This window comes from Eupeodes corollae, chromosome 3 (assembly GCF_945859685.1).
Source record: "Eupeodes corollae chromosome 3, idEupCoro1.1, whole genome shotgun sequence".
Classification (NCBI taxonomy): Eukaryota; Metazoa; Arthropoda; class Insecta; order Diptera; family Syrphidae; genus Eupeodes; species Eupeodes corollae.
Window position 1 is genome coordinate 104,249,013 of NC_079149.1, and position 26,710 is coordinate 104,275,722.

General features: G+C 30.8%; 2 protein-coding genes across 2 annotated transcripts; one reads left to right on the plus strand and one right to left on the minus strand.

The window, feature by feature from the left end:
- Positions 1 to 2,863: 2,863 nt before the first annotated feature.
- On the minus strand, positions 2,864 to 4,454 carry LOC129951910 (glycerate kinase). Its single transcript, XM_056064268.1, has one exon. The coding sequence runs from the start codon at positions 4,401 to 4,403 to the stop codon at positions 2,916 to 2,918; it is 1,488 nt and encodes a 495-aa protein (XP_055920243.1). The 5' UTR covers positions 4,404 to 4,454; the 3' UTR covers positions 2,864 to 2,915.
- An 8,643-nt stretch (positions 4,455 to 13,097) lies between these two features.
- Positions 13,098 to 21,665, plus strand: LOC129950180 (pancreatic lipase-related protein 2). The gene is made up of 4 exons (XM_056062028.1): positions 13,098 to 13,661; positions 20,211 to 20,918; positions 20,994 to 21,162; positions 21,230 to 21,665. The coding sequence occupies exons 1-4, from the start codon at positions 13,595 to 13,597 to the stop codon at positions 21,339 to 21,341; spliced, it is 1,056 nt and encodes a 351-aa protein (XP_055918003.1). The 5' UTR covers positions 13,098 to 13,594; the 3' UTR covers positions 21,342 to 21,665.
- The last annotated feature ends 5,045 nt before the right edge of the window (positions 21,666 to 26,710 follow it).

Here is a 26,710-nt window from a genome sequence, read left to right on the forward strand (position 1 = left end):
AAATTTTAAGACTAAAATATGATTTCATCTCCAAAACAATTTTGTGCAATGAAGAATAATGTTTTTGACATCTGATACACTTTTGAGAAAAATCGAAAAGATAGTTTTTTTTATAAAAAATAAAACTAAAAAAAAAACATTACTCAAAATTGGTAAAAATTGAATATCGATTCAAATATCTTATCAAAAACTTGAAATTTGGGCTTCAATCTTATTTTATTTTATATGAAATATTGTTTTTAACATTCAGTAAAATTTTGAGAAAAATCGAATTGACAGCTTTTTTACAAAAAATTAAAAACCTAAACAAAAATTAATAAAAGTTGGTAAACATTTTTTTCGACTCAAATATCTTTTCAAAACTTTGAGATATTAGCTTTAATTTACTTTTATCTTTCAAAAAATATAGTTGTCAACATTCAGTAACATTTTGAAAAAAATCGAATTGACAGTTTTTTTACAAAAAATAAGACTCCAAAAAAAACAATACTAAAACTTGGTAAAAATTTCCTTTCGTCTCAAATAGCTTTTCAAAAATTAAAAATATTGGCTTCAAACTTATTTTATTTCACAGAAAATATTGTTTTCGATACTCAGTAATTTTTATATAAAAATCCAACCGTCAAATCTACAAAAAATAGTACGCAAATTTGTTAAAAACTAATTCGAGTACTTATAGACAAACTTTTAAGCAAGATAAATCGACAGACGGGATGGGAAGTTATCAGTGTAGGTCGCATCCCAGCCTCTTTTTTGTATGCAAATTCGTAAGAAATGAGAGGGAGAGTACGATAACTCACGCGTCAAAGTTTAATGACGGATTTGTATAGAATAGTTAAAAACAAGCATTTTTTACTATAGCAGGGGGTCAATCCCCCCCTGTTTAAGCGGTAGGGGCAATTTAAAAAATATGTACGTTAAATATTAAAAAATAACGGTAATACTTGTTATTAGCTTGTTTTTAAATCAAGTCAAAACTATGTTCAGTTTTTGAAAAAATTGTTTTAAGCTCAAAATTTGGACAAAAAAAGTTAAAAATAAGGTTTAGAGTGTAATTTGTCAATCAAGATATACCTAGGATAAATTAATTTGTCTTAAATCCAGGTTATTTAAATGAAAAAAACTTTGCATGCACTCCATCTTGCACCAATTGCAAATTTCTCCCTCCCCTCCTTGCACCCACTCCACCTTGCATCCACCCCAAATCATCTAGTTTTCAGTTTTTGAACAAAAACAAATAAGAGCAATAAATTCTAAAATAGAAACAATAGTAGATAATCTTGAAGTATTGAAAAATTATACTTTAAACCTTTTTTACTCATATTTTGAGTATAAAATTAAATTTTTCAAAAACTATACATAGTCTTCACTTAATTTGAAAACTGACTAATAGAACAGAATGTTGGCTTAAAAAAAATGTATAAATACTTAGTTGTAAGTATTACCGTTATTTTTTAGATATTTTTTTTCATTTTATGTAATTTTTTTAAATTGCCCCTTCTGCCTAAACAGGGAGATAGACCCCCCTGCCATAGTAAAAATGCTTGTTTTTAACTCTTCTTAAAAAATCCGTTATGATATCTTGTCGCCTGAGTTATCGTACTCTTGCCGAAATGAGTATATTGCAAAGTTTTTTAGTAAATAAGATTTAAAAGTTAAACTTATAAATGAGGTAGCTAGGGCGGAGAGTTTAACATTTTCTTACAACACTGTTTTGAGATAGAAATACTTTTAATTTCAATTTAATTTAGCACTAATCGGTGCACAACATATATATAAATATTATATATGTATATAATTTTGGTTAACCTGTATTTCTCTAACACAAATAGTTTCTACGGTTTTCCTACACGTGAACATTCAACATATAGCTGTATATGCAAACTTGGAGTTGCCAAATCTAAACCACAAATTCACTTTTTTTGGCTTTGAGACTTATTTAATATTTATAGACATGGTAAAAGCGTAACGAATTGGAAACTGTAACCTTCTGAAGAATACAATACAATCTGAAGGTACAATTAGAATACGTGGTAACAGGACCAATTTTTCTTTTACTTGCCAGTTAAAATAGTTATTTCAAGTACTTGTGACCTTTTTGATGAAAACCTCTAAATTCTACAAACTACTGATAAGAAAAAGTTTTCGACTCAAGTGTTATGAAAACAAAGTAAGATATTGACCTCATTTTTTTTTATTTCACACAAAATGTTATTATTAATATTTTGTTAAAGTGTAAGACGGGCACCGATGGGAAGTAATCAGTGTGGGTCGCATCCCAGGCTCTTTTCATCAATAGGTATTCGCCCATCACTTCCAAAAAATTCATTGGTCTTTAAGAATCCATATACAATAATATACATTATGTACCTCCCTTGGCGCTCATATCTAAATACGTATATAATAATGTATAACACATACATACACGTTGATGATTGTTTAGTCCAATTGAATTTTGAAGTGCGCCTGCAACAGTTTGTTTTTTAAACAAATACACAAAAAAAAATACAAAAATTGAATCCTCACAGCATCAATATTGATAAAAAAAAAAACATAAGTTAGATGCATATCATTCATTGCTCTAATTTTTAAGGGCGGCACATCAATTGAACGTACAAAAGCAAAAACAAGCCAACATTAGGAAGGGTACAAAGAAATTGAATTAGACAATTTCAATATAAAAATAAAAACTGAATTGGTTTTAGAGGTAAGTGCTTTCGAAAATTTCTTCATAAGGTATTACTTTTCTATCATGCAGACACCTTCTTAGGCAAACATTGTTAATACAGAGAACATGTTAAGCCTACCTCGTCTTCACTGTTGACACCATTTCTATGAAACAAAAATATTACAAAATCATTAATAAAATGTTTCCATACAAATATTCCTTTATTGACTCTTAACACTGCTAAAAATTATGGAATTAAAATAAAATGCAAATCCATAACATTTGTCCCCGTATGGCCAGTTACCACATGGAACCCTCCACCGCAAAGATCCTTGTAAAAATTATATGAATCATTTTGTCCCAAGTAACTCTCGAAAGCCTGCATCTCTTTCGTCTTAAGGAACTCTTCCACAACTAAACTACAACCTAATGCCCCTGCTGCAGGACACGGACCATCTATTCCATCTGTCCCTGCACTGAGGAAACAAACATCGCGAAGAAGAGGGTTTGTGAAAAATTCCAGCGACATTCTCATGGCTAGTTCCTGATTTCGACCGCCCACTCCGGAGCCAGTCACATGAACTGTTGGTTCGCCAGCGAGGATCAACAACAAAGGCTTACCTGCTTTCATGCTCATCTGAACTGTTTTGATGAAATGTTTGAATATTCTACAATCGAAAGGAAAGAGCTCCTGGAAATCGTCTTCTGTTATTTCTTCTTTTTGGTATTTTCTAAGGGATTCTAGCAGAAGTTTGTAGAGTGCGATAACTTCTTCAATGGAACCCTGAATGGATGTACTCAGAATGAACGGATTATAGCCGAGTGACACACTCTCACTGACACTTTTCTCTGTCGCCACTTTGTTGTCGCCAACAATGTAGATTGTGTTGTTCAACCCAGGCGCCTCTGGATTCTCTTCGTTTTGAAGCAGATCTTGCACCTCATTGGGTACATCCTGCCAGAGGTGGTATTTCATGAGGATTTCATAGGCTCTGAACTTTCTAGTACGAATAGGGCTGGTGGGTCCACTGGCTATTAAGTCAACTGGATCATTGACAATGTCACTGATTACAAATGATATCACAGCGAAAGCGTTCTTGGCAGCTACAGCCAGGCGACCTCCTTTCACCTCCGAGAGCGCTATTCGCACGATATTCATCTCATCGATGGAAGCACCTTGTAGCGACAACCTTTTTATCAATGTTTGCTTTTGTTCCAGTTCAATGGGAGCCTTTGGCAACGGCAGGAGGGCTGATCCACCTCCAGATATGAGAACAAATAGAATGTCATTCTCACCCATTCGATGAGCCAGTTCTTTGATACTCTTAGCTGCCTCCAGAGCCACCTGGTCTGGCTGATTGTTCGGGGCTCCTTCGAAGACTTGTATCTTCGATTCACTTGCTAGCTGCATATTGGGGTCTTCTTTGAATTGCTCTTGTGTCCCAATGGGAATGCTCAATATTCCCGACACCAATCGTTTGTCCAGAGACTTCTCCAGTTGAACTGCCATCCCTAGGACTGCCTTGCCAAAGCCAACGACATGACATCGCTTCCGGGTTATATCGAATGTTTTGCTTTGGATTCGGATAACCACTCGTTTGTTGTCATCGAGTTTCGGCTGCAGAGCATATTTATTTCGATCGAAAAGATTAGCTGGACGCACAGATTCTACGGATTTAAAGAAAATTCTTTTTAGATTTTGTAAGTGCAGTGGAAGAGACTTTACAAGGTCCATTTGATAAGATAGTAAAAACAAAACAAATTAAATAAAAGAAAATAAGAAGACAAAAAAAAACAAACCTATTTACGTCAAGACTCAAAGGTCAGAGAATAAAAAGTCATATAGAAGAAAAATAAACTCACTTGGGAGGAAGGAATGTCAGTGTCAAAATGAAAACAGTCGAGTTTATCTTCTTGGCTACTTTTTAATTTGCTGCGTTTACACTTTGTGTTTGTTGTTCAGCATCGGTTTGAAATCAGTTTGGTTTGAATCGAAACAATACGAAGAACTGAGTCGAATTGCAATTGGATTGAATTGAAGTTTGTAGTTTGTTTTGCATGGAATGGATTTTGACACTATTGTATTCTATTTTTTATTGCAACACAATAGAATATACCGTTGTAATTCGATCCCTTGATAGATTTTTGAAATGGTGTAATATATTGTTCCACTTATATTATATTCACAACGAATATTTTTCAATAACTAAATTTGTCAGAAGAAGAGCAAGAAACAAACAGACATTTGACTAGTTTTAAAGCCATGCAGTTAAGATAACCGCGTTTAGAGGCTGCTGCTTTGATTTATTTTGTTGGAATATAAATTAAGAGAGCATTATCAAAGCTTTTAAACTAAGCAAATATTCTCTGGTTGTTTAATTTTTTTAAATTGATATTTAGTACAAAACAACTAATAGCCTTTTCACACCAAAGATGTTATGATGGGCTGCAAATTCTCCATGACTATCTCTTTGGCTTCTTCTTTTGAGGACTCGCCTGGTTTGTCCAATGCATTGAGGATCTTCTTGATGTTGGGAGGATGTTCACAAAGTTTCGATAACCCACTGTTATGGTTTTATTCACTGGAACAATGATTCTCACATTGTGGATTGTTTTGGCGCACCACCTCCACCAGAATTTTTGTTCCATATTTATTCTTCTCCACAAATGAACTTATCGCCTTTCTTATATTTCACAAATTCTTGTGATTGAATGGAGTTTCCGAAAAGTCTTTCTCCAGGTAGTAAGCGAAAGCGTCAAACATATTTGTGGTGGCGAGTTCGAAGACGCATCCCTTAGAAACGTCATTACAAACTATGAGCAAGTCTTCGTCATCCTTGGGGTCGTCACGCCAGTAGCCATAGTGAATTTTAGTTAATTACTTAACAAAGAGCGTTTGAAACTCTGAAGAACCGCCAGTGCCGCAAATAGTTACCAAATTTTCCAGCAAGTTTTTCTGTTGCCACGCAGCTGCCCCAAAGTTTCCTTTTTTCTCTTCAGAATAATACAGAATATGCTGTAAAGAAATAATTCTTATTTTGTAAGTAAATTGTATAAATAATATTACTTACCACGACCAAATTTATTTCAAAATGAAATATTTGTTTTGACAACAGCATCAGCTGTTTTTTTTACAATAATTTGAGCGCTGAATGCTTCGAAAGGTTTGTTTGTTTAGTTCAACTTTGAATTACTACTAGTTTTCGAAAGGTTTTATATAAAACCTGTGGTTTACCAAAAATTTTTGGAAAAACTTAAGTTAGGTTTTCGGCGAAAACCGATAATTTCACGAAAACCGGGTTTTGGACTTGGTGTGAAAAGCCTATAAGCAAATAAGAAAGGATCTCCTGAAGAAAGGACATTTCAAATAATTTGATGTCCCAATTAAGTTTTGTCTAATTGATTTTACTGTGGTTCAATTAAGGTAAAAATATGTGATTGTATAAACATTTATAACTTAATTGTGACAAAAATTTGAAATCTCATCTAATTTGACGAAACAGTTAATCGCTAAATACTTGTCTAAAATTAGTCATTTAACAAAGCTTTTGTTTGGTTTTGAAGGGATACGATAATTTATGCAGCCTTAGTGCCTCTTAAAACAGGAAGTAAGAGCGGATGAAGTAAACTTTTAATCAAATTATTAAAAAGGTAAAGTTTTTTTTTTTTTTAAATGAATACAGTTTGTATTTCATGTAGAATTAAACATTTAGTCCATTAAAACTATGCCAAAGAATGGAGTCAACCTCAGAATTTAAAACAAAAAACTGGAACTTTGGTTTTACTTTATTTTGACGTTTTTAACATTGTGTAGAATACTCATAATACCTCGTGTCTGAATTGCTAGTTATGGAACGATACAGTTAACAAAGACTTTTACAAAAATGTAAAGCATTACATTTGCTACAATTTTCGTTCGGTACATTTTCTTATACGCTCAACCGTTTCAGATTCAGAGTTAGTACCCGTGGCATGATGTTTAGTGCGTTGGACTGTCATACGAAAGGTTTTGGTTCGATCCCTGCCTGTGCCTGTGAAAAGTTTCATTTACGGATACTGCCTCTTGTGAGCAATTGACAAATTCTCTAAGAGTAATTCTTGTCATGAAAAAGTGTTTCTCAAATAAGACGTTCGGATTCGGCATATAAACTATAGATCCCCTCCATCCCTGCAATTAATCGGACACAGGAATGGTTGAGATTTGTAAGTCACTAGGCCCTGGTTCTGTACGGACTTTTGCGCCAACTTATTTATTTATTTAGTTATATCGGGTGATTTTTTTGAGGTTAGGATTTTCATGCATTAGTATTTGACAGATCACGCGGGATTTCAGACATGGTGTCAAAGAGAAAGATGCTCAGTATGCTTTGACATTTCATCATGAATAGACTTACTAACGAGCAACGCTTGCAAATCATTGAATTTTATTACCAAAATCAGTGTTCGGTTCGGTTTTATCGACAAATTTTGTTCAGTGATGAGATTCATTTCTGGTTGAATGGCTACGTAAATAAGCAAAATTGCCGCATTTGGAGTGAAGAGCAACCAGAAGCCGTTCAAGAACTGCCCATGCATCCCGAAAAATGCACTGTTTGGTGTGGTTTGTACGCTGGTGGAATCATTGGACCGTATTTTTTCAAAGATGCTGTTGGACGCAACGTTACGGTGAATGGCGATCGCTATCGTTCAATGCTAACAAACTTTTTGTTGCCAAAAATGGAAGAACTGAACTTGGTTGACATGTGGTTTCAACAAGATGGCGCTACATGCCACACAGCTCGCGATTCTATGGCCATTTTGAGGGAAAACTTCGGAGAACAATTCATCTCAAGGAATGGACCGGTAAGTTGGCCACCAAGATCATGCGATTTGACGCCTTTAGACTATTTTTTGTGGGGCTACGTCAAGTTTAAAGTCTACACAAATAAGCCAGCAACTATTCCAGCTTTGGAAGACAACATTTCCGAAGAAATTCGGGCTATTCCGGCCGAAATGCTCGAAAAAGTTACCCAAAATTGGACTTTCCGAATGGACCACGCAGCCGCGGTCATTGGTTTTCATCAATGAAAACTATCATAGGAATTTTTTGACAGGTCAATTATAGCTATAATTAAAAATTTTTGTCATTGCTAAAAGTTTCATTAAATTGTGTGAAATTGGAACAAAAATTAGTGGAACGTTTCGTTTCACTTTTGATCTTTGTGTGATTTCCGATAGATCAGTTTATAATTTTCATTCAATCAAAGGGAAACACCGTCCAATATTGATTCAAAAAATGTTCCAGATCGATTTCAATGATAGCTATAACTGTTCCCTTACTTAACTAATTTAATGGATTTTGATTAATCGGGAAACTTAGCGATACATTGTCCGATATTCATTGTAAAAATTCAGCTAGTATTTGAAAAAAAAAAAAAAACAAATAAAAAAATCATAAAAATTGATCGAAGTTACTAAGTGAGCAATAGAAGGCAAATGTATGAGCCTCTTTTGGTTGCCTGCAACTTAGGCCCATTTGCTGAAACAAAACTTAAATATTGATGATCAATCTACTTTTTTACTCTACGGGCTCATGGCTCATACTTAAGCTATTTAGGTTTTGGCAACTTTTGGGATGTTTTTGTAAATAGGGATACGAAACCACTCTTTTTGATATCAATTAAGAGTAATATAAAGCTCAATGAGCCCAATGTGAACCCCTTAAAAAATTAAAATAAATACAAATTATGTTATATCTAAATTAGGTGATTTATTTCTATTTAACAAATCATTCGCACTAATGAATTAAAAAAATTACATAATTACTGACGATTAAAGGTGCAAATAAAAAAGTATGCAGAAATTAAGAAGTCAGATAGGCAAACACATTGGCCTTGCCATAAATGACATCAAGAATGAGTTAACTATACCTTCACTAAGTTCAACTGCGATGAATGGATGAATAAAGAAAAAAAAACATAACAATGAAACAAATTATGAGATGTTAATTGTCAATTTGAACTTTAAGATCATTAACATTAAAATAACATAAAACTATTTTCTCAAGTTTAAAATTATTATGAAAGACATAATGAATTACTATCTAAAAAAATAGTTATCATCACTTGCTATAATTATTTGGACACATTTAGGTATTTTAAGTTTTAGTTTTTGGCAATAAACAAAAAAACCAAAGAGTTTATTTATTGAGGAATGTTAATTTAGCATAGGTATGATTGTAAAAATTAAATAAGGTCAGTGGTTATATAAGTGTTGACTACTTTTTCTTCAAAGATTCAATTGTTAAATGTTTGTTTTTTGTTTGATTTTATATTTTGAGTTAAAATTTCTTAAAATCTTTTCATCAGTTGAAGCTACAAAGTTAAAAACCCTTAATACGATAACAACTTCTGTACAATGTGAAAATTCGTTACATTGCCTACTGACTCACAAAAGACAGCCTGTCATACGATTTAAAGTGGACCAGGGTTTAAACCATAGGACTTACATACATTATCAACAGCAATCAAAATTCAATACCAACCTTTTCCGATTTCCTGGGTCGAAAAAATGACATAGAGTAGATTGTTATGTAATAATCAAAAACACGGAAATCAAAATGTTTGACCAGGTCTTCTATAATATTTCTTTCTTACTAAAATGTACTTTAAGTTTATATCTATAATTTATTTAATGTTAAGTTACATATAAAATGTATGTACAAATGTACATGTATCGCAAAATAAAAACATAAAATTGTTGCTCTCTGGGTAAGTAGGTAGGTATTGAAATATTAAATCACAAAATCACGTAATGATGTACCTATGATATGATATGACATTAGGTTAGGGTAGGACAGTAACACTAATGTCTGCGCTATGCTTCAATAACTTTGGGTCAATAAAACATAACATTTCTTTGGAATCTAAGATTTCATTTTAAAGGTTGAGTAATGATTCCTAAAAAAATCTATATTTAAGAAAATGTTTTGTACTCGAATATTTATACTAGAATCATTTGTATCGTTATTTCAAAAATATAAGCATTCTGCGTAGATATGGCATATAACTTATTTTTATCCAAAAAATATCTAAGAATAATTTTGATGCGTAAGATTCTACATAGACAATAAAGGCGTTTTTATTTTCAAGTTCAAGGCACTGAGCAGAGTTTGATCACATCGAGTACACTCTGAGCAGAATTTTATCAGAGCTCTCTGAACTGAATTGAAGTGTTAAAAGTTTTAGAATTTGCCATCTATGTCTTTCGTACCACACAATTCCAACCGCTTTTTTACTCCATTTGCTCGGTAATATTATTCAGAACTCATAGGCTGCGTTCAATCTCGTGTTGGATAGGGTATCTTGGATAGGTGGATTTTTAGATGCCTTGTTGAACGAGTGGGATAGCTGTATTAAGATAGCTGTCAAAAAATAAAAACAACTTTCAGCTGTTCACAAAAAGTAGAGGAACATTTAAGGTTGGAAGTCAAAATTGTTGTTAGATAAAACATTTAATATAATTCAACTGATTTGTCGGTCGATGATGAATTGATATTTTGGTGCGTAACAATTTAATAAATAAGAGATAAGATTAATCTGTAATCTATGTTAAATTTCCTCTTAGCTTAATTAGAATTCTATACGAACTTTAACTTACATTTAGTATCTTTTTGTTTACCAACAAATACAAAAAGCTGAAATAAATTTTCAAGTTTCTTGAAATTCAACCATATGTTGAATCAGCTGTTCTGTCAGATACCTACATACCCCAGAAATTCTTGGAAACCTTTGGATTCCTTTTTTGACATTTCAGCTGTTTTTGAAGAACTGTTAATTTACACGTAAAACACTAACAAAAAGGTATCCGGATACGCTATCTATCTGAGATTGAACGCACCCATAGAGAGCGCTCAGAACTAGCTCTGTTTAAAAAAAAAACACACCCCGAGTGCTCTGATATGCCTGAGCTAAAAAGAAACAAAGATCAATTATTCAAAGCTCGAAAAAACGACTTAGGAAAAACTGTCAAAGTCTAAGCACTTTTGAAAAAAGAATTAAGTTAGTTAATATAATTTGTACTAAATTAGCCAAAACATGGAACATAAAATGTCTTTTCAGATTGAGAGAAGAAATTTAAAAAAAAAATTAACTCTCAAATAAAAGAAGTCGCGGATTGAAGTTCACCTCTTAAAATAATTTGAGTTTGTTGTTGCTCAAGCTGTCACAAAATTTTGGTTAACCCTAAATATCTTACGAACCAAAAACGCTAGAGACTTGAATTAAATTTTATATAATATATTGTAACGTGATATCAAAGAAGTGTTTTTATAAAAAACAACTGTTATATGTTTTTTTTTAAAATACACTTCTTTGATATCACGTTACAGTTTTTTTTATAAATAAAAAAAAACTGAAAACAAAATTTATCACCTCCAAAATTTTACGACTGAAATATGATTTAATCTCCAAAACAATTTTGTGCAACGAATAACAATGTTTTTGATATCTGATAAAATTTTGAGAAAAATCGAATTGACAGCTTTTTGTATAAAAAATAAAAATCTAAAAAAAACATTACTCAAAGTTGGTAAAAATTTAATATCGATTCAAAAATCTTTTCAAGAACTTGAAATTTAGGCTTCAAACTTATTTTATCTTATAAGAAATATTGTTTTCAATATTCTGAAAAATGTTGAGAAAAATCAAATTTACAGTTTTTTTTACAAAAAATAAAAACCTAAAAACAAATTAATAAAAGTTGGTAAAAATTAATTTTTGGGCTCAAATATCTTTTCAAAACTCTGAGATATTGGCTTTAATTTACTTTTATCTTTCAAAAAATATTGTTGTCAATATTCAGTAAGAGATTGACAAAAATCGAATTGACAGTTTTCTTACAAAAAATTAAAAACCGAATAAAAAATTAACAAAAGTTGGAAAAAAATGATTTTCGACTCAAATATCTTTTCAAAACTTTGAGATATTTTCTTTAATTTACTTTTATCTTTCAAAAAATATTGGTGTTAACATTCAGTAAGATTTTGATAAAAATCGAATAGACAGTTTTTGTACAAAAAATTAAAAACCTAAAAAAAAATTTAACAAAAGTTGGTAAAAATTGATTTTCGACTCAAATACCTTTTCAAAATTTTGAAATATTGTCTTCAAACTAATTTTTTCTTTTAAACAGTCGATACAATTTTGAAAAAAAATCGAATTGACAGTTTTAAAAAAAAATAAAACTCTAAAAAACAAGACTAAAACTTGGTAAAAATTTACTTTCGGCTCAAATAGCTTTTCAAAAATTAAAAATATTGGCTTCAAACTTATTTTATTTCACAGAAAATATTGTTTTCGATATTCAGTAATTTTTATATAAAAATCCAACAGTCTGTTTTTTCATAAAAATAAAATCTACCAAAAATAGTACTCAAATTTGGTAAAAATTGATACGAGTACATACATATAGACAAACTTTTAAGCAAGACAAATCGACAGACGGGATGGGAAGTTATCAGTGTCGGTCGCATCCCAGCCTCTTTTTTATTTTTTTTAACTTCAAATGATGCGAATTAAAATTGATAATTTTCCTAACTTAAATTTTAACATTTCTGACACATTACAAATGTCGAAAATTCATTCCAAATCAATCCGCGAACTCTTCATCAGGTTTTGTAATTGGAATCAATAAGACGTAAAAAGAACTCACTATAAAAAAATTCAATGTTTTAAGTTTGAAACTATCATTGTAATAATGTATAATATTTTTGTAAAGTTTTTCAAAATCGAACAATTCTAAAATTATAAAGGTTAAATTAACAAATACATTTTGTATTAGTGGTAATGAAAGTAGAGCTTAATCTTAAAAATTTTCAATCTTCAATCTTGATATTTAAAATTAATAAATTTTGCTAGCCCAAAGGAACAAGAGTTTTGGAAAGAGAGGTTAAAAAGTTTGTATTTTTTTTAAGAGCAACTGTGTAAAACTCACAATTGAGAATTTTAATTATTTACGGTCTGTTGATGGTTGAGCCCATGGGCATCAACTTTATAATGCATATATCACAATCTTCTCTACAATCAAGAAAAAAGATTAGTTCTTTGAATTGAGTGATTGATATAAATGATGGTTAGGCCAGATACTAGGTACAACTTTGCTGTCATAACAAAATATAAATGTAATACTCATCATAAGTTTATTAAAATCGATCCAAAACACTTGAATCTTCGGAAATCCCAAACTTAAAAATAACATGCAACATAAATTTTCTTGGTTGATACAAGTTAAATATCTCAACAAGCTCTCATGAGAGTTATACAAATATAATTTGGTTTAAATATATTAAAATCCAAAAAGTGGGGATCCACTGACGATGACTACTCTCACTTTCGGCTAAAACCACTTGTGGCTATGGAATCTTGCAGTTTTTCATCGTCGCTGTGCCGCTGTTGTCGTCGTTTTGTCGTCGTCGTTGCCGTACTACGAACGAGTGTAGTGTGGATAGATACAAAATTTAATTTAAACCATCAAGACAGTACAGATCGATTTGTGTTAGATCTTAGAGTGGTTTGTAAAAAGGTAGTACCGTGAACGGAAATAAATTTGGATTTTTTTCATCAAAAAAATAAATAACAATAGATACCAATTAAATAAAGTGAATTAAAACAAACAATACAAAGAATAAGATTAACAATTCCTTGACCCTACACAATTTTCAATAAATGCGAACATTTGTTGGGCGCCATTTAATAGTTTGTTTATGATTACTCAATAAAAAGTGAAACGGTTTCCAATAATAGATATACAAGCTTAACTCTAAATGAGTGCTATTTGAAATAAAAATAAGAAAAGAGCGGTTAAAGAAGTTATGTAAGTTTTTGGGTGGAAAAACACATACTCGACTTGTCGCAGTTATAAATCGGAGTTTTGGAATGTTTCACGAATATGTTGCAAGCTTTGGCGAAATTTGGATTATTAACCATCTTCATCAGCGTTTATCTAAGATATGCAGGTTAGTAATAATTAATTTACATATGTATGTATAATTTAGTATCATCGTCATCTTCTGTGTTTACCCAAGAGATTTAAATTTAGTATATTTAGCAACAATGAAATTTATTAATTTAAACTTAACTTTGAAATAAAAACAAAACTAGACAACAAAAGTGAGAGGACTTTTGGGTTACGATATATGTATGAATTAAATAGCAAATATCTTGCCTACCCACGGATGCACACATAATACCGTACCGCGTCTTAGTCCGCTTGCCACCGCTATCAATCCATAGGTAGGTACCTAACGACTATATACGGATAGGTAATCGGATATGGAAAAAAACCGCCATAGATACAAATTATATAATGCAGCTCTTGGACTTAGTATTAGCAACGAACTTTAAAGAGTTCGTTACTTTATAGTATTTTGTTTTTTATTTTTATTTTTTAATTAAAAAACAAGTAAAACACCTGCATTTTTACAAGTAGGTACTTCATGTTATGTTCATGTGGATATGTTGATGCAGATTGCAGATACTTTTTCGACAAGAGTTTTTGTTGTTGTTAACTTATTCACCTTCCTTCCGCAATAATATTATCTTTCTGGGTTGGGTATAAAGTTTATATAGCTACAGTATGGTTTAACGTAAGAAAGGGGAAACCAAAACTCGTTCAAGGTGCAATAATAATAAGCTTGGTCTTTTTGTTAAGTGTTTTTATTTGTTGTTGTAATTATACTTAAGTCCTCTGATGGATGAATTTACAATTTTTTAAAGTGGTATTTATTTTTAATTCCTGAAATCCTGTGAAAATTAAATGAGGAGAAAATACTAAATGGGATGCAGCACTTACAATTAAACGTGTTTTTGTTGTCATTGTTGTAAAGTGTTATCGTTTAACCTCTTTTTTTTTCACAACAATATTATGGGCTTGGTTTGTGGTTTTGGTGACAACTTACCTTAGCAATATTCATTGTTGTTTTATATTTCATCTTTATGGTGACATAGTTAAAGTTGTGTTTCGGAGAGTTACATCAAATTAATGAGCTTTTGATGTATGATGCAAATTAAGTTCATAAGTTTTTCAGGTGTAATTCTGCAGAATTAAATTTAAATTTAGGGACTGGATATTATCGGATTTGTTCCTAGTTTTGAACGTTGAAGTTTCTCCACATAGGATAATATATATACTAAAAAAGGGCCCTAAGCAGAAATAATTTTGTTAAAATCAGGAATTAAGCTCTTAAGGAACTGTTCCGATATTAGTGTTTTCCACACACAAGTATACTTGATAGTTTTTTTTGTTAAAGCCTTTAAGCTAATATGTCGAAAATGTTATCACTGTCTTTCGTTTGGTATTGGTCTAGAGCTTCTAAATAGCATCGGTCATAACGATTGGCAGCTCCAAGCAGCATTTTATTAAAAAGATAACTTTGTAAAAGTACGTTACAACCTTGTAGTTAATTTTGTATAACCTGGTTTATTTTTACTACCTTAGTTTGATCATTAAAAGAAAATGTATGTAAATAACCCTGGTTGAGAAAAAACCATAGATACAAAAATGAACTAGCTTATAAGAATAACCCAGGGTAAAAAAGTGACCAGGTCACAAAAATTAACAAGTCTATAAAAATAACCCAGGTTTTTAAATTAACCCAAGTATCATGATGGTTAGTGCGTTGGATTCGGCTTAAAGCTATAAGTCCCCTGCATCCCTGAAAAAATTACTTGTACATAGAAATAGTTGAGAGTTGTAAATCATAGGGTCCGGGTTTCTTATGGAACCTAAACCTAACTCTTAGTTATAAAATAATGGATTAGAAATTTAATATTATACCGTTCGATAATAATAGTATTGGATAGATTGAAGTCTGAGAAACAAAAAAGGACTTCTGGTGTACTTCAGGGCTCTGTACTATCTCCGACACTCTTTCTCATTTTTATTAATAATCTCCAGTTTACCTGTTTTCCTAAAGATTCACAACCCTGCTTTCGAATGTGAATTTTTAACGGGAATATATGATAAGGTATTTAATTTTGTCCTAGGCAGTATTGAAATTGGAAATAAAAAATCTAATAGAATTTAGTGCGTTGGAAACTCAATGGAACGTACTATTTTTAAAACAAAACTTACTACTTTTGTCACTATTAATGAGTAAAAACTTCGAAATACTCGGGCTGTGTGTCTCCAATACCTCTTGTAAAAGGATCACATACGCAATGTCAATAAAAATGCCGGTGGATGTCTCTGATGTGACTATTACCTTTAAGACTTCTTTAGAAGTCCAAAACTTGAGTATAATTTTCACTACTGTTTTTAAAACACAATTTAATACCTTTGCCACTATACATGAGTAAAAACTTCGAAATACTCGGACTGTGTGTCTCCAATACCTCTTGTAAAAGGATCACATACGCAATGTCACCTAAAATGCCGGTGGATGTCTCTGATGTGGTTATTACCTTTAAGACTGTTATCTATAAGGCTTTTTTAAACGTCCAAAGCTTGAATATAATTTTCATTTCTCGGCTGGTGCTCCTGCATCTTACTTAAGTATCTTGGATATATCGTCAAAATTATTTACGTCGCTTGAACACTATCATAAAGTTTCTTTCCTCACACTTTTTAACGTTATTTTAAGGAATTATGCTCTAGTGAAATAGCCAGTTGCTCATCAGCATACCCTCGAGCTCAACTTCGGTCGTACTGTCAATTATAGAGATTTGTTCTTTAGCCGTACTTCGAGAATGTGGAATGCCTTACCACCTTTCAAATTTGACTGCAACATTTAAGAATTAAACCGCAGTGACACTTCTCTCCCTTTCCTAATGCTCACACATAAAAAGCGTAGTAATATCCCTTTCAGTGTGGGCTTATTATAAAAAGAAGTTATAAAATAACTGAAAACACGACGTTTTAAAAGTTTATAAAATGTGAAAAATTCCTCAGAATGTATTCCCGATTTTCAAAATGTTTATACAAGTTTCAATTGACTCAAAAACAGAATTAGTGTCAAAAGCATTTAATGATCTACTTAGTTCAATAATCATGGATCAATGTTAACCCCTAGTAAGAAATATTGACGCTAAATGTAGTAACCACCGACTTTTTTCCATGAACTTTCTTTCGTTTGTTAACTTCTGCACATATGTTTTCATTAAATGTTTTGACATTGACAGTATGGTTATAAAAGGTCCGTTCATAGTGGAAGTTCAAAGTTGTGTTGTTCCAATTAAACCCTTTAGATGAGTCAGAAAGTTATTGTAAACAAATGAAAAGAAAAAAAAAAAACAATTTCACTGTTAAAAAATTATTTATTAATTTGTTGAAGACCCAAAAACTATTTCTGATCCTATATGTTAGCTCTATTCTAACAACAACTTTAATTATTGTTATTTTTAATTCAATAACTCACTATAGCTTTTGTGAATCATATACATATTATTTTATTTAACACTCTTTGAATACTAATTTATATTTTAATGGTCTTGGGGTCTTCCAAATGGTTGCGATCTTCTACATTGAATGATAATAATAAAAAGTTTGTTGAATTTCTACGAAATGAGCCAATATTTTTGATCATACAATTGTTTATACCTTTATATATTCTTATAAAACAAATCGAAGGATGTACCACCACAAAACTAAACGTAAATATTTTATAATAATGAACACCTACCGCTACAATTTGAAGGTTATTGTAGGCCTTTGCTTGAACCAGTGGCCGGTGGCGGCCGGCGAGCGACGCTGCGCATTGAAATTTTTCAGTTTGACATGAGTTGAGTTTGTACTTGGTGTCGTGTTTATAAAAATTTATGAAATTTACTTATCCATCAATTATTTTAAGTATTTGGCCTGAGTGACTCTATAATTATTTTTATTCGATTTTTAATTTCAGTATTGCACTGTACATATTGGATGTACGGAGCTAATTAGTAGCTTTAATGGCAATGTTCTTTATTTGAGCCAAGGTAGATTTGGCTGGGCTTGAAAAAGACAATGAACTTGGAATACCTAAACCTTGGTATTTCTTACCAATTCATAGCAATTTATTCGAACTTTTTTCTTTAATACACGTCATCACGTAACAATAACCGACAAAATAAATAGTTTTAGGGAACACCATTATTTATTTCTTGGGTTTGAAGGTTTTTAAGTTTAACAGAATTACAAAGTCACAAATTACCACAAGATTTAAATGGCTAAAGAGAATGACTCAATTTGAGCTCGTTGAATAGTTTTGCTTGAAAAAAGAGATAAGTTGAAATAATTAAACCAAGATTTATATTTTTTAGGGTTATTCGGAGTGCCTTATAAAAAATACACATCCTATAATTAAAATAAATTTTTAATCAGTTTAAATTAAAAAATTATCTAGTTTAATATTTTGTAAGTGGATGGCAAAACTATTCTCTGAAAATTATCAATATAAATTAACGTTCCACTAAATTTGAACACATTGCACAAATGAAATGAAAGAAAATTTTCAATTCGTGCGATTAAGTAGTTTTTTAAATGTCATTATTTCTGATTATAAAACCTTTCTTCGAACACTTTTAATTAAATTTGAAGTTTGATTTGATTTGAGGTTTGATTTTTGAATTGTTAGCTTTTCGGGAAGCTATATCTTGTTAATCTATACTATATTGAAATCTGAAAAAAACTATGCTATTACTAAAAATAGAAGGATACTTCTATGCTTCAACAACAAATAAAAGTTGTTAAATTTCGTTCCAAAAATGACGAATATTTTGCAGTCACCTTAACGATTGCTCAAGAAGGGTTTTATGACTGTATTATTACTTCCAAAGGTCATAACAATTAGGCGCCACATTTATTTTATATAATAAAAATAAAATTTAAAAAAATAACTGTTTGTTTCTAAAATTAACGTCTAGGTTCTTAAACCATAATAAAATTAATTTGTATTTATTTTTAAAGTTTATTTAATTTATGCTAGATAATTGCAATTATGGTTTATAGTCCGGTCAATTTAGACATTTGACCCACCACAAATTCAGGGGAAGCGGAAAATTCTTAAAATTGTTTAAATTATAATTATAAACATTGTCTTAAAAGTCCCAACCGATCCCATGTAAGGAAAAAATTTTAGCGGGGTAATAAGGTCCAAAAAATGAGTTTTTGGCGATTTTCTTGAAAACGGTAAGTTTTATCGCAAAATTACCCCAGACATAATTTGTAGATCAGGGAATTTCCTATAAAAAAGGTATCAATAATTTTTTCCCTAAAAGCCACCGCTTCTGAGATATAACGATGCAAAAAGAAAATCGCGAAAAACTCATTTTTTGGACCTTATTACCCCGCTAAAATTTTTTCCTTACATGGGATCGGTTGGGACTTTTAAGACAATGTTTATAATTATAATTTAAACAATTTTAAGAATTTTCAGCTTCCCCTGAATTTGTCGTGGGTTTACTGATTTTTTGGTCTAATTTGACCGGACTATTAGTGTTTTTAGTTTTAATTTTCGTAAATTGTGTTAAGGCTAAAATAACTAATAAACTTTTAGCAGAAATAATTCTAAAGCCCTTTTTGGTGGAATATCTGACTAAATACATGAAAGTTCATAACTGAAACTAGTGGAGTGTTTCCGATTTTCAAAAGAAATAAGGAATTACTTTTGGATTTGGATTAGTTCAATGAAGGGTTATGAACTTCTTCTAGTGAAAAAATCGAATTGAAATTTTGCTACAGCTTCCATTAATATTATAGCTGAAACACAAACACACTTCAGCTTCATCTTCGCCTGACGTTTACGAGTTCAGCCATTGGAATTCAATGCGTGCTATCACAATGAAGCTTTGACGTTTCGTTTGACATTCGTAAGGAAAAGAACGTAATGTTATGTAATGCGACTACAAACTGAAGCTCTAGTTCACATTTGCTAAACATTAGCTTTGTCTGACAGCTCAACAGTTATAAAAAAGTCTACAAACAAAATACATTTGCAATTCGACGGATAATCATTTTTTTTAAGAAAAAGTTGAAAGGTATGTAAGTTATTCAAATATTTATAGCGTTTTATTTTTGTTGAACAGAAAATGAGTTTCGAAGAACTCCTCATAGATTGAAGAACTCCCGGAGATTGAGATTGGTCTCCCGGGCCCACCAAGGTCTCCTTGTCTGCGTTTCTTCTTGCTCTATGAGCTGAACATACTCACGATAGGCTGTATTCAATTTTTTCGATTAAAACATTTTTTCTCGAAAAATCAGAACAAACTTTTGAGAAAAAATAACAGCTGCTAAGGACAGAAGTGTCGTCTTAGAAATGTCATATTAGAAATGTCATTCAAAGCAACCTCGAAGCAGGCCCATCGTAACGCAGATGAAGCCGAAGCTGAAGCATGTTTGTGTTTCAGCCTTTATTCAATCTCCACGTATCTTTTTAACTTTATTGGAGGTTGAATAAATTTCCCCTTGATTAGTTATAAACATTTTGTTAAAATTTGTCGAAACTTTTTTGAAGATTCCAATAAACACTGCACTATTATCATAGAACAAAAAAGAAATTAATGTCAATTTTGTATTTTTTGAACTTTTCCAGCTGCTGCAGATGAAAATGATAAAAAACAAGTCTATGTCACTAGTTCTTGTTTAGAAAAACCATTTCGCTGTCCACATCCAAAGATCCAATTTTATCTCTATACCAGACGAACTCAAGACAATCCAGATCTTCTAAATGTCTTGGACGAAGAATCTTTGTTCTACAGTCATTTTAATCCGAAACATCCGACAAAAATCATCATTCATGGATTTGGTGGCGGGAGAAATAACTCACCCAGCCCTGATCTGCGTGAGGCGTACTTTAGCATTGGAGACTACAATATAATTATCGTAGACTATGGAAATGCCGTTAAAGAACCTTGTCTTAGCCAAATGGAATGGGCACCTCGCTTCGGAAGCTTATGCATTGCTCAGTTGGTCAAGTATTTAGCTCGACATCCGAGAGGCGTGCGTCCGGATGATCTGCATTTCATTGGCTATAGTGTGGGAGCACATATGGCAGGTCTTGTTGCCAATTATATAACTCCGGATGAGGGAAAACTTGGGCGTATCACTGGATTAGATCCGACTATCTTCTTTTATGCCGGAACGAATAATTCTCGAGATCTCGATCCGAGTGATGCTAATTTTGTTGATGTCTTACATACTGGAGCTGGAATTCTAGGCCAATGGCATAGCAGTGGACATGCTGATTTCTATGTGAATGGAGGAACCAGTCAGCCGGGATGTGCTTCGTCCACAATTTTTCGTAAGAATCCTTATTTTTTGTTCTCATTGAAAAATTATGCATTCTAAAGAACATTTTTCTTTTATAAATTTCTAGAAACTCTTGCATGTGACCACACAAAAGTGACGCCATATTTTATAGAATCAATAACATCGAAACGTGGTTTCTATGCCGGCCCATGCCCGAATTTACTAACATACCTAATTGGCTGGTGTGAACCGAAGGATGCTGACTTTGTCCTCATGGGTGAACATGTCTCACAAGAGTATGAATAAGTTTTTCTTCAAATAATTTATCTTGTAAAATTAATTTTGGTTATTTTATTATTTTAGAGCGAGGGGTGTATATTATGTGACGACAAACCCTAATCCACCTTATGCTCGTGGTTTTCCTAAAAAGGGAAGATCCTTATTTGGTCGCGACTATCACGGTGTAAGAAGATGAACAAAGTCTTGGATCAACATGAAAAACATATTTATAACTTATCTATTAAAATAATCATCCTTTGAAACTGAGATTAATGTTCATACCGAAAAATTCATCATTTTAAATTGATATAACCTTTAAAAATGATTTATACAAATAAGTTGGAGTCAATTTTTAATTTTTTGTATAGAAAAATGTTTTCCTTTATTTCAAGATCATGGATATTTTGGTTACCTGCATCTTAACAAAATTTGTCATTAAAAATTTTAAGTTAAGAAAATTATAATTCTCACTTTCATTTAAATCAAAATGGTCGTGAGTTGATGATTATCTTTATTTTCATTGTGTGAAAAAAATGTGTAGATATTTTATGTACAAAATTAACTATGTTATGTTAAAGTTTAAGAGTAGGTAGTATAAATATTTTATTCATATTCGTAAATTCATTATTAAAGAATAAAAGCAATGTTCTGAGTTAAAAAACAAAGAAACACATTATTAAATATTCTTATTATGGAAAAGGATCAATTATCTGTATATTTATTTCTCTTAAGTTTATTGGTTTAAATAAAAAAAACTACAGTCATGAAAATGAAGTGTTTTTATATATTCAAAATGTTTGTCCTTTAGGGCGGCTTGTGTTATATCAAAAATAATTGTATTTTTAAGACAAATCAATGGGTTTCATTGTTAAAACACAATCAGCTTTAATGGCCATCATTGGTTTTTACAATGAAATCGATAGATTTACTATAATATCACTTCCATGGAATTTTCCATGATCAATCTGCATAATGTCCGTTGTTTATCGTCGATAATTTCAAAAATTTCAAGTTGAAGGTATTAAATCTATGGTGACGCACTAGTCTTATCTTTTACGTGTGTCCTAAATAAAACGGTTAAATGAAAGCATATCCTCGGGTAATTAGTATTAAGAAGAATTGCTATTGTTTCGTTGTCTGTTAGGCTTTTAAAGACAACGATATCTTGCAAATTCCACAATACAAAGATACCGTACCCCAATACACCTTTTCAAATGATTAAGGTCCAATCACACAACCAACCGAAAAATCGCACAAAACATTGGCATATTGAGGACTGAGAGGCTATTTAATAACGATTCTTAAATTTTTTCTCGTAGCCTCGAGCTGAAAATCCTAAACTATAGATGGTTTTTCGATGACAAACTCAGTCATATTCGACGCATTTCGAAGAATTCATCTGAATTGATACGAAGTTGCTGGCGGTCGATGGCTCGAGTTTTACCTTTAAAGCGTAAGGCCCTAAGTCTTTCTGAAAGATACCGTTAAATAAATTGTATTGATTGTCTTATTGAAATAATTTATGAACAATTAACACAACACTATATATTGTTCTTGAGCGTTCCATACGCACGCGTTTCTGATTCTTCAAACTACTAACTTGTCCCAAAAGTTCAAATTTGCTAACAGTTTTGGATTTAGGATTCAATGTTTCAATTATTTTATATCTCAATGAAATAAAAAGTGCATTTGACTAAAAGGTAAGGAATTCTGTTTAAATTTTAGTATTTTGCTTTGTCAAACTGACCAAATCTTAAATCTGGATTTTTTTTTATTTTTTATAAGGAAATCTTTTTTGTAGATGATATTTTACCTTTACAAACTGAATGAACAATTTAACAATAGAAGATACCCATATTTCTCCAGCTTTCTGTTTAATTTTACTTGACTTTCCTAAAGCTTACAAAATAGTTTTTTAATTTTTTTGTCAAAAATTATCTTAATTATCTTAAACTTACCGTTCTTGCGATTTTCAATTTCACTATAGTGGTTTTCTAACAAACAAATTTTTTCACTCTGTAAGTGTCTACATACCGACCACATTGTGGAATTCTAACGCAAATTTCCAAAAAATTAAGATCTGCTTCACCTTAATTCACGTTGACGAAACATTTAAAAATAATTTGAATTAACCCCAAACAGAAGTCTGGAAGATAAAAAGGTGTTCGATTATGAGGGGTCTCTGAGTATGTGTTCAAATCGCCCAAAAAAAGATGATGTTCATCTTTTGGCTAAGGTCATTCCAAAATCATTGATAATGTTAGAAAGATTACTTGGAAGAAAAATTAAACACTGGGAAACAAACTTATCGAACGCCATGGTTTGTGCATTCGATTGGTTCTTTCAAATACACAAACCATTTCTTTCAGTATTTTGTGTTTGTATTAAAATAACGATTTATTTTTTTCAACAAATTATAAATGCGTATTCAATTAATATACAATTCACAATTTTTTTCTTTTTTTTGGCAGCTTATTTAAAAAAATTGTTTAGTGTCAGAGTGTCAGAGCCGAAAAAGAGAGACTTAGTAATAAAATAGAATATGATTGATTGTGTTAAGACAATAACACCCTAATAACAGTCTCTGTCTAGTCTTAAATGCTCTTAAGAGAATATAATTTGTTTCAATTTGTAATGAACAGTCATAATGAAGTTTGCTATTGAATATTTAGACAAGTGGCCCTAAAGCTTTGAAAATTAAAGTCGATAAAACTATAACCTAAACATTTACATCACTCGATAACTATAACTTTAACTATATTTTTAAAATCCAAACAATTCAGCCATAATAATTTTACTTTCTGGAATGCTCTTCAGTGTACCCTTAAACTTGATTTCAGACGTTCTGTCAAGTACAGAAATTCTTTTTATAACCGCTCATCGAGAATTGGAAGTGCTTTACCGAACTCTGTTTTCCCTCTCATTTTTATTTTCAAAACTCTAAGGCCAATGTTTACCTATTTTTCTAAAGCTCGCACTGTATTTAAGCTTTAAGCTATTAAGAGCATTAATAACATTTTGTGTGCCTGTAAATTAAAAAATGGAACTTAAAACACTTAAACCTGAAGTCCTTATACAAAATATAGTGTAATATCGGTTGTAAAATTCGGTTTAAAAAACGATGAAGAATCGACAAACCTGAGGTTTCGTCAACACTTTGGGCTATACTATAGTAGTAATATTATCTGTTGTTTTTAACGAGGCATACTCGTATGCACACTTGTCTCAACAGCTCAAATTTATTTGATTTAATAATTCAATTCTTCCATCTCCCAATTCAGAAAAGAAGAGAATTCTGTTTATATTTTAGTATCCTCCCTTTTAATTTTTTTTTTCAAAATTACCCGTGTTTTGTTGAAAAACCTATCAATAACAAAAACAATATCCATAATATGAATACTACGGATGGGTTTTTGACATTTATATGAGTCTCGAATAGATCTTATGTGATTTCGTTCTCTAAAGTTGGTACGATTGATATGGCATTTGTATCTCGATGGTTGTGTTCGTTGAGTAGTTGTGCATTTGGAACCATGTGTTTTTCATTGGGAAAAAAAATCAATCTGTTTTTGTTGATTTAGTTTTGTTAATGGAAATGGACTAACTGGGCTTATTTTGCAAGAAAAAACAATAGAAACATTAATTAAGTTTTGCTATGTTTCCACCAAAGGTTTATTTCAGTTTATATTAAATAAATCTTGTTGGTGTTTCCGCCGCAGAAGAAGATTTAAAATTGATTAAGTTTGACAGTACCTTCTAAAATGCAAATGGCGTTTCAATGTTTCTTATGAAGTGCAAGTGAGATTGTTTAATTCGTGTTTAACAATGAAAAAACACAAAAATGCAAATAAACAGGCCATAATGCATTATCTGTAAAACCAACTCCTCCATAGAGATTTTTCTTCGCCTATTTTGACTTGACTCCGATCCCGACCGTAATCGAGTAAAATCGAGCTCATTTCAACACAATTCAAGCTCGCTTCATCACCGCATGTTTAGGTATTGTCTATGAACAAACTCCCTTCTTGAACGGATGATTTTCCTTCTTTTGGCCTGTTCTTATCCTCATGTATAAATATTTCAAATTTTTAAATTAAAATAATTGTGCTCACCGGGCAAAAACATTTAAATCATCACTTCTGAACTTTGAACTGTCATAATGAAGTTTGCACCTCAGCTCTTTCATATTCATTATTTTTAGACAAAATAAAGATAAAAGTAATAAAACAATTATTGTAATTTTATTATTATTATCAATTTTGAACATATCATATTTTACTTTGTTGGTTTATTTTGCTATATTAAATTCATGTTACATTATTATATTTTATTTATTGTATAATATAATTATTGTATTTCCAGATGAAAACATTTTTTTTTTCATTTAAAACGAACACGCCCGGTCAAATAAATAAATACTTTATTATTCTTTTGTCTTTTTGTTTTGTAATTACTGACCTAACCAAAGAAGCAAGAATACTAAAATAAATTTTATAGTATTAATTGTTTTTTTGTTGATAAAACAAAACCTTTTAGGTTTGAACAGTCACGATATTAATTGTTATGATTTTTAATTTATAAATGAATGCCTATTAGAATACATTTAATACTATTATAATTTTATTTTTTTATATCATTATGTTTTTATTTAAACTAAGATGATTTTATATATTTGTGATAAATTTACACATAATTACTTAAATTTATACAAAATCCAAAATAATTTTAGTGAAAATTTGCACAGAGTTAAATTTTTTTGTTTTGCAAAGATTTTATTTAATTTAATTTCTGTTTGTGCTCTATTTTTGGTTGTTGTTCTATTTATTAACCCTGTTGGCTCTGGTTTGTTTTGATTTATTATTTTTTGAATGAATACTTTGTTAGTTTATGATTTTTCATTTATGAAATTTATAAATTTAATAAGATTTTAGGTATGATATCTATACTAGATGTTTTTGAAAATGAATAAATATGTTTTGTTGATTTTTAACTAAATTACTTTCGAAAATATATTTGGAAAAAAAAAATTAAGAAAATTATAATTTTTGTGAGTAAAATAAAAAATCGAATACAACTTTCTTTTTTAATTTTAATTTTAATTTTTATAAATTGATATTTTTAGATACAGTGCATAGTTATTATTTTTGTTTTGTTTATAAAAAAATCATGGGGACATATATAATATTTGTTTAAGCTATACACTACATACATCGAAAAAAAAAATATAATTTTTGTAAATGTCACATTTAAGATTTTTCTTTTTAAATACATCAGGAGGGGGTTAATAAGGGATATCTATATAATATGTTGGTATTTATTTAATTTTTTTTATAAACAACTTAAATATACATATAATGCAAAACAAGACAAAATTTAGCTTCATAATTAAGTTTGAATTAATTCATAATTCAGCAAAAAAGCTCTTACTTTTTGATAAAATACATTTAAATAGTTTCAAAATATTATTTTAAATTTTTAGGAGTATAATGATTGAAAAACATTTATACTCAACATATAGAAACTATTTGTATGTACATTCGAATAGCTTATAAATGCATTTGCTGT

What these genes read in the sequence shown, in the direction of transcription:
- LOC129951910 (XM_056064268.1), bottom strand. Translation starts at nt 4,403, where the DNA reads ATGGACCTTGTAAAGTCTCTTCCACTGCACTTACAAAATCTAAAAAGA.
- LOC129950180 (XM_056062028.1), top strand. Translation starts at nt 13,595, where the DNA reads ATGTTGCAAGCTTTGGCGAAATTTGGATTATTAACCATCTTCATCAGC. An exon ending in CGTTTATCTAAGATATGCAG is followed by an intron (nt 13,662 to 20,210) that starts GTTAGTAATAAT and finishes GAACTTTTCCAG; the next exon opens with CTGCTGCAGATGAAAATGAT. An exon ending in TGCTTCGTCCACAATTTTTC is followed by an intron (nt 20,919 to 20,993) that starts GTAAGAATCCTT and finishes ATAAATTTCTAG; the next exon opens with AAACTCTTGCATGTGACCAC.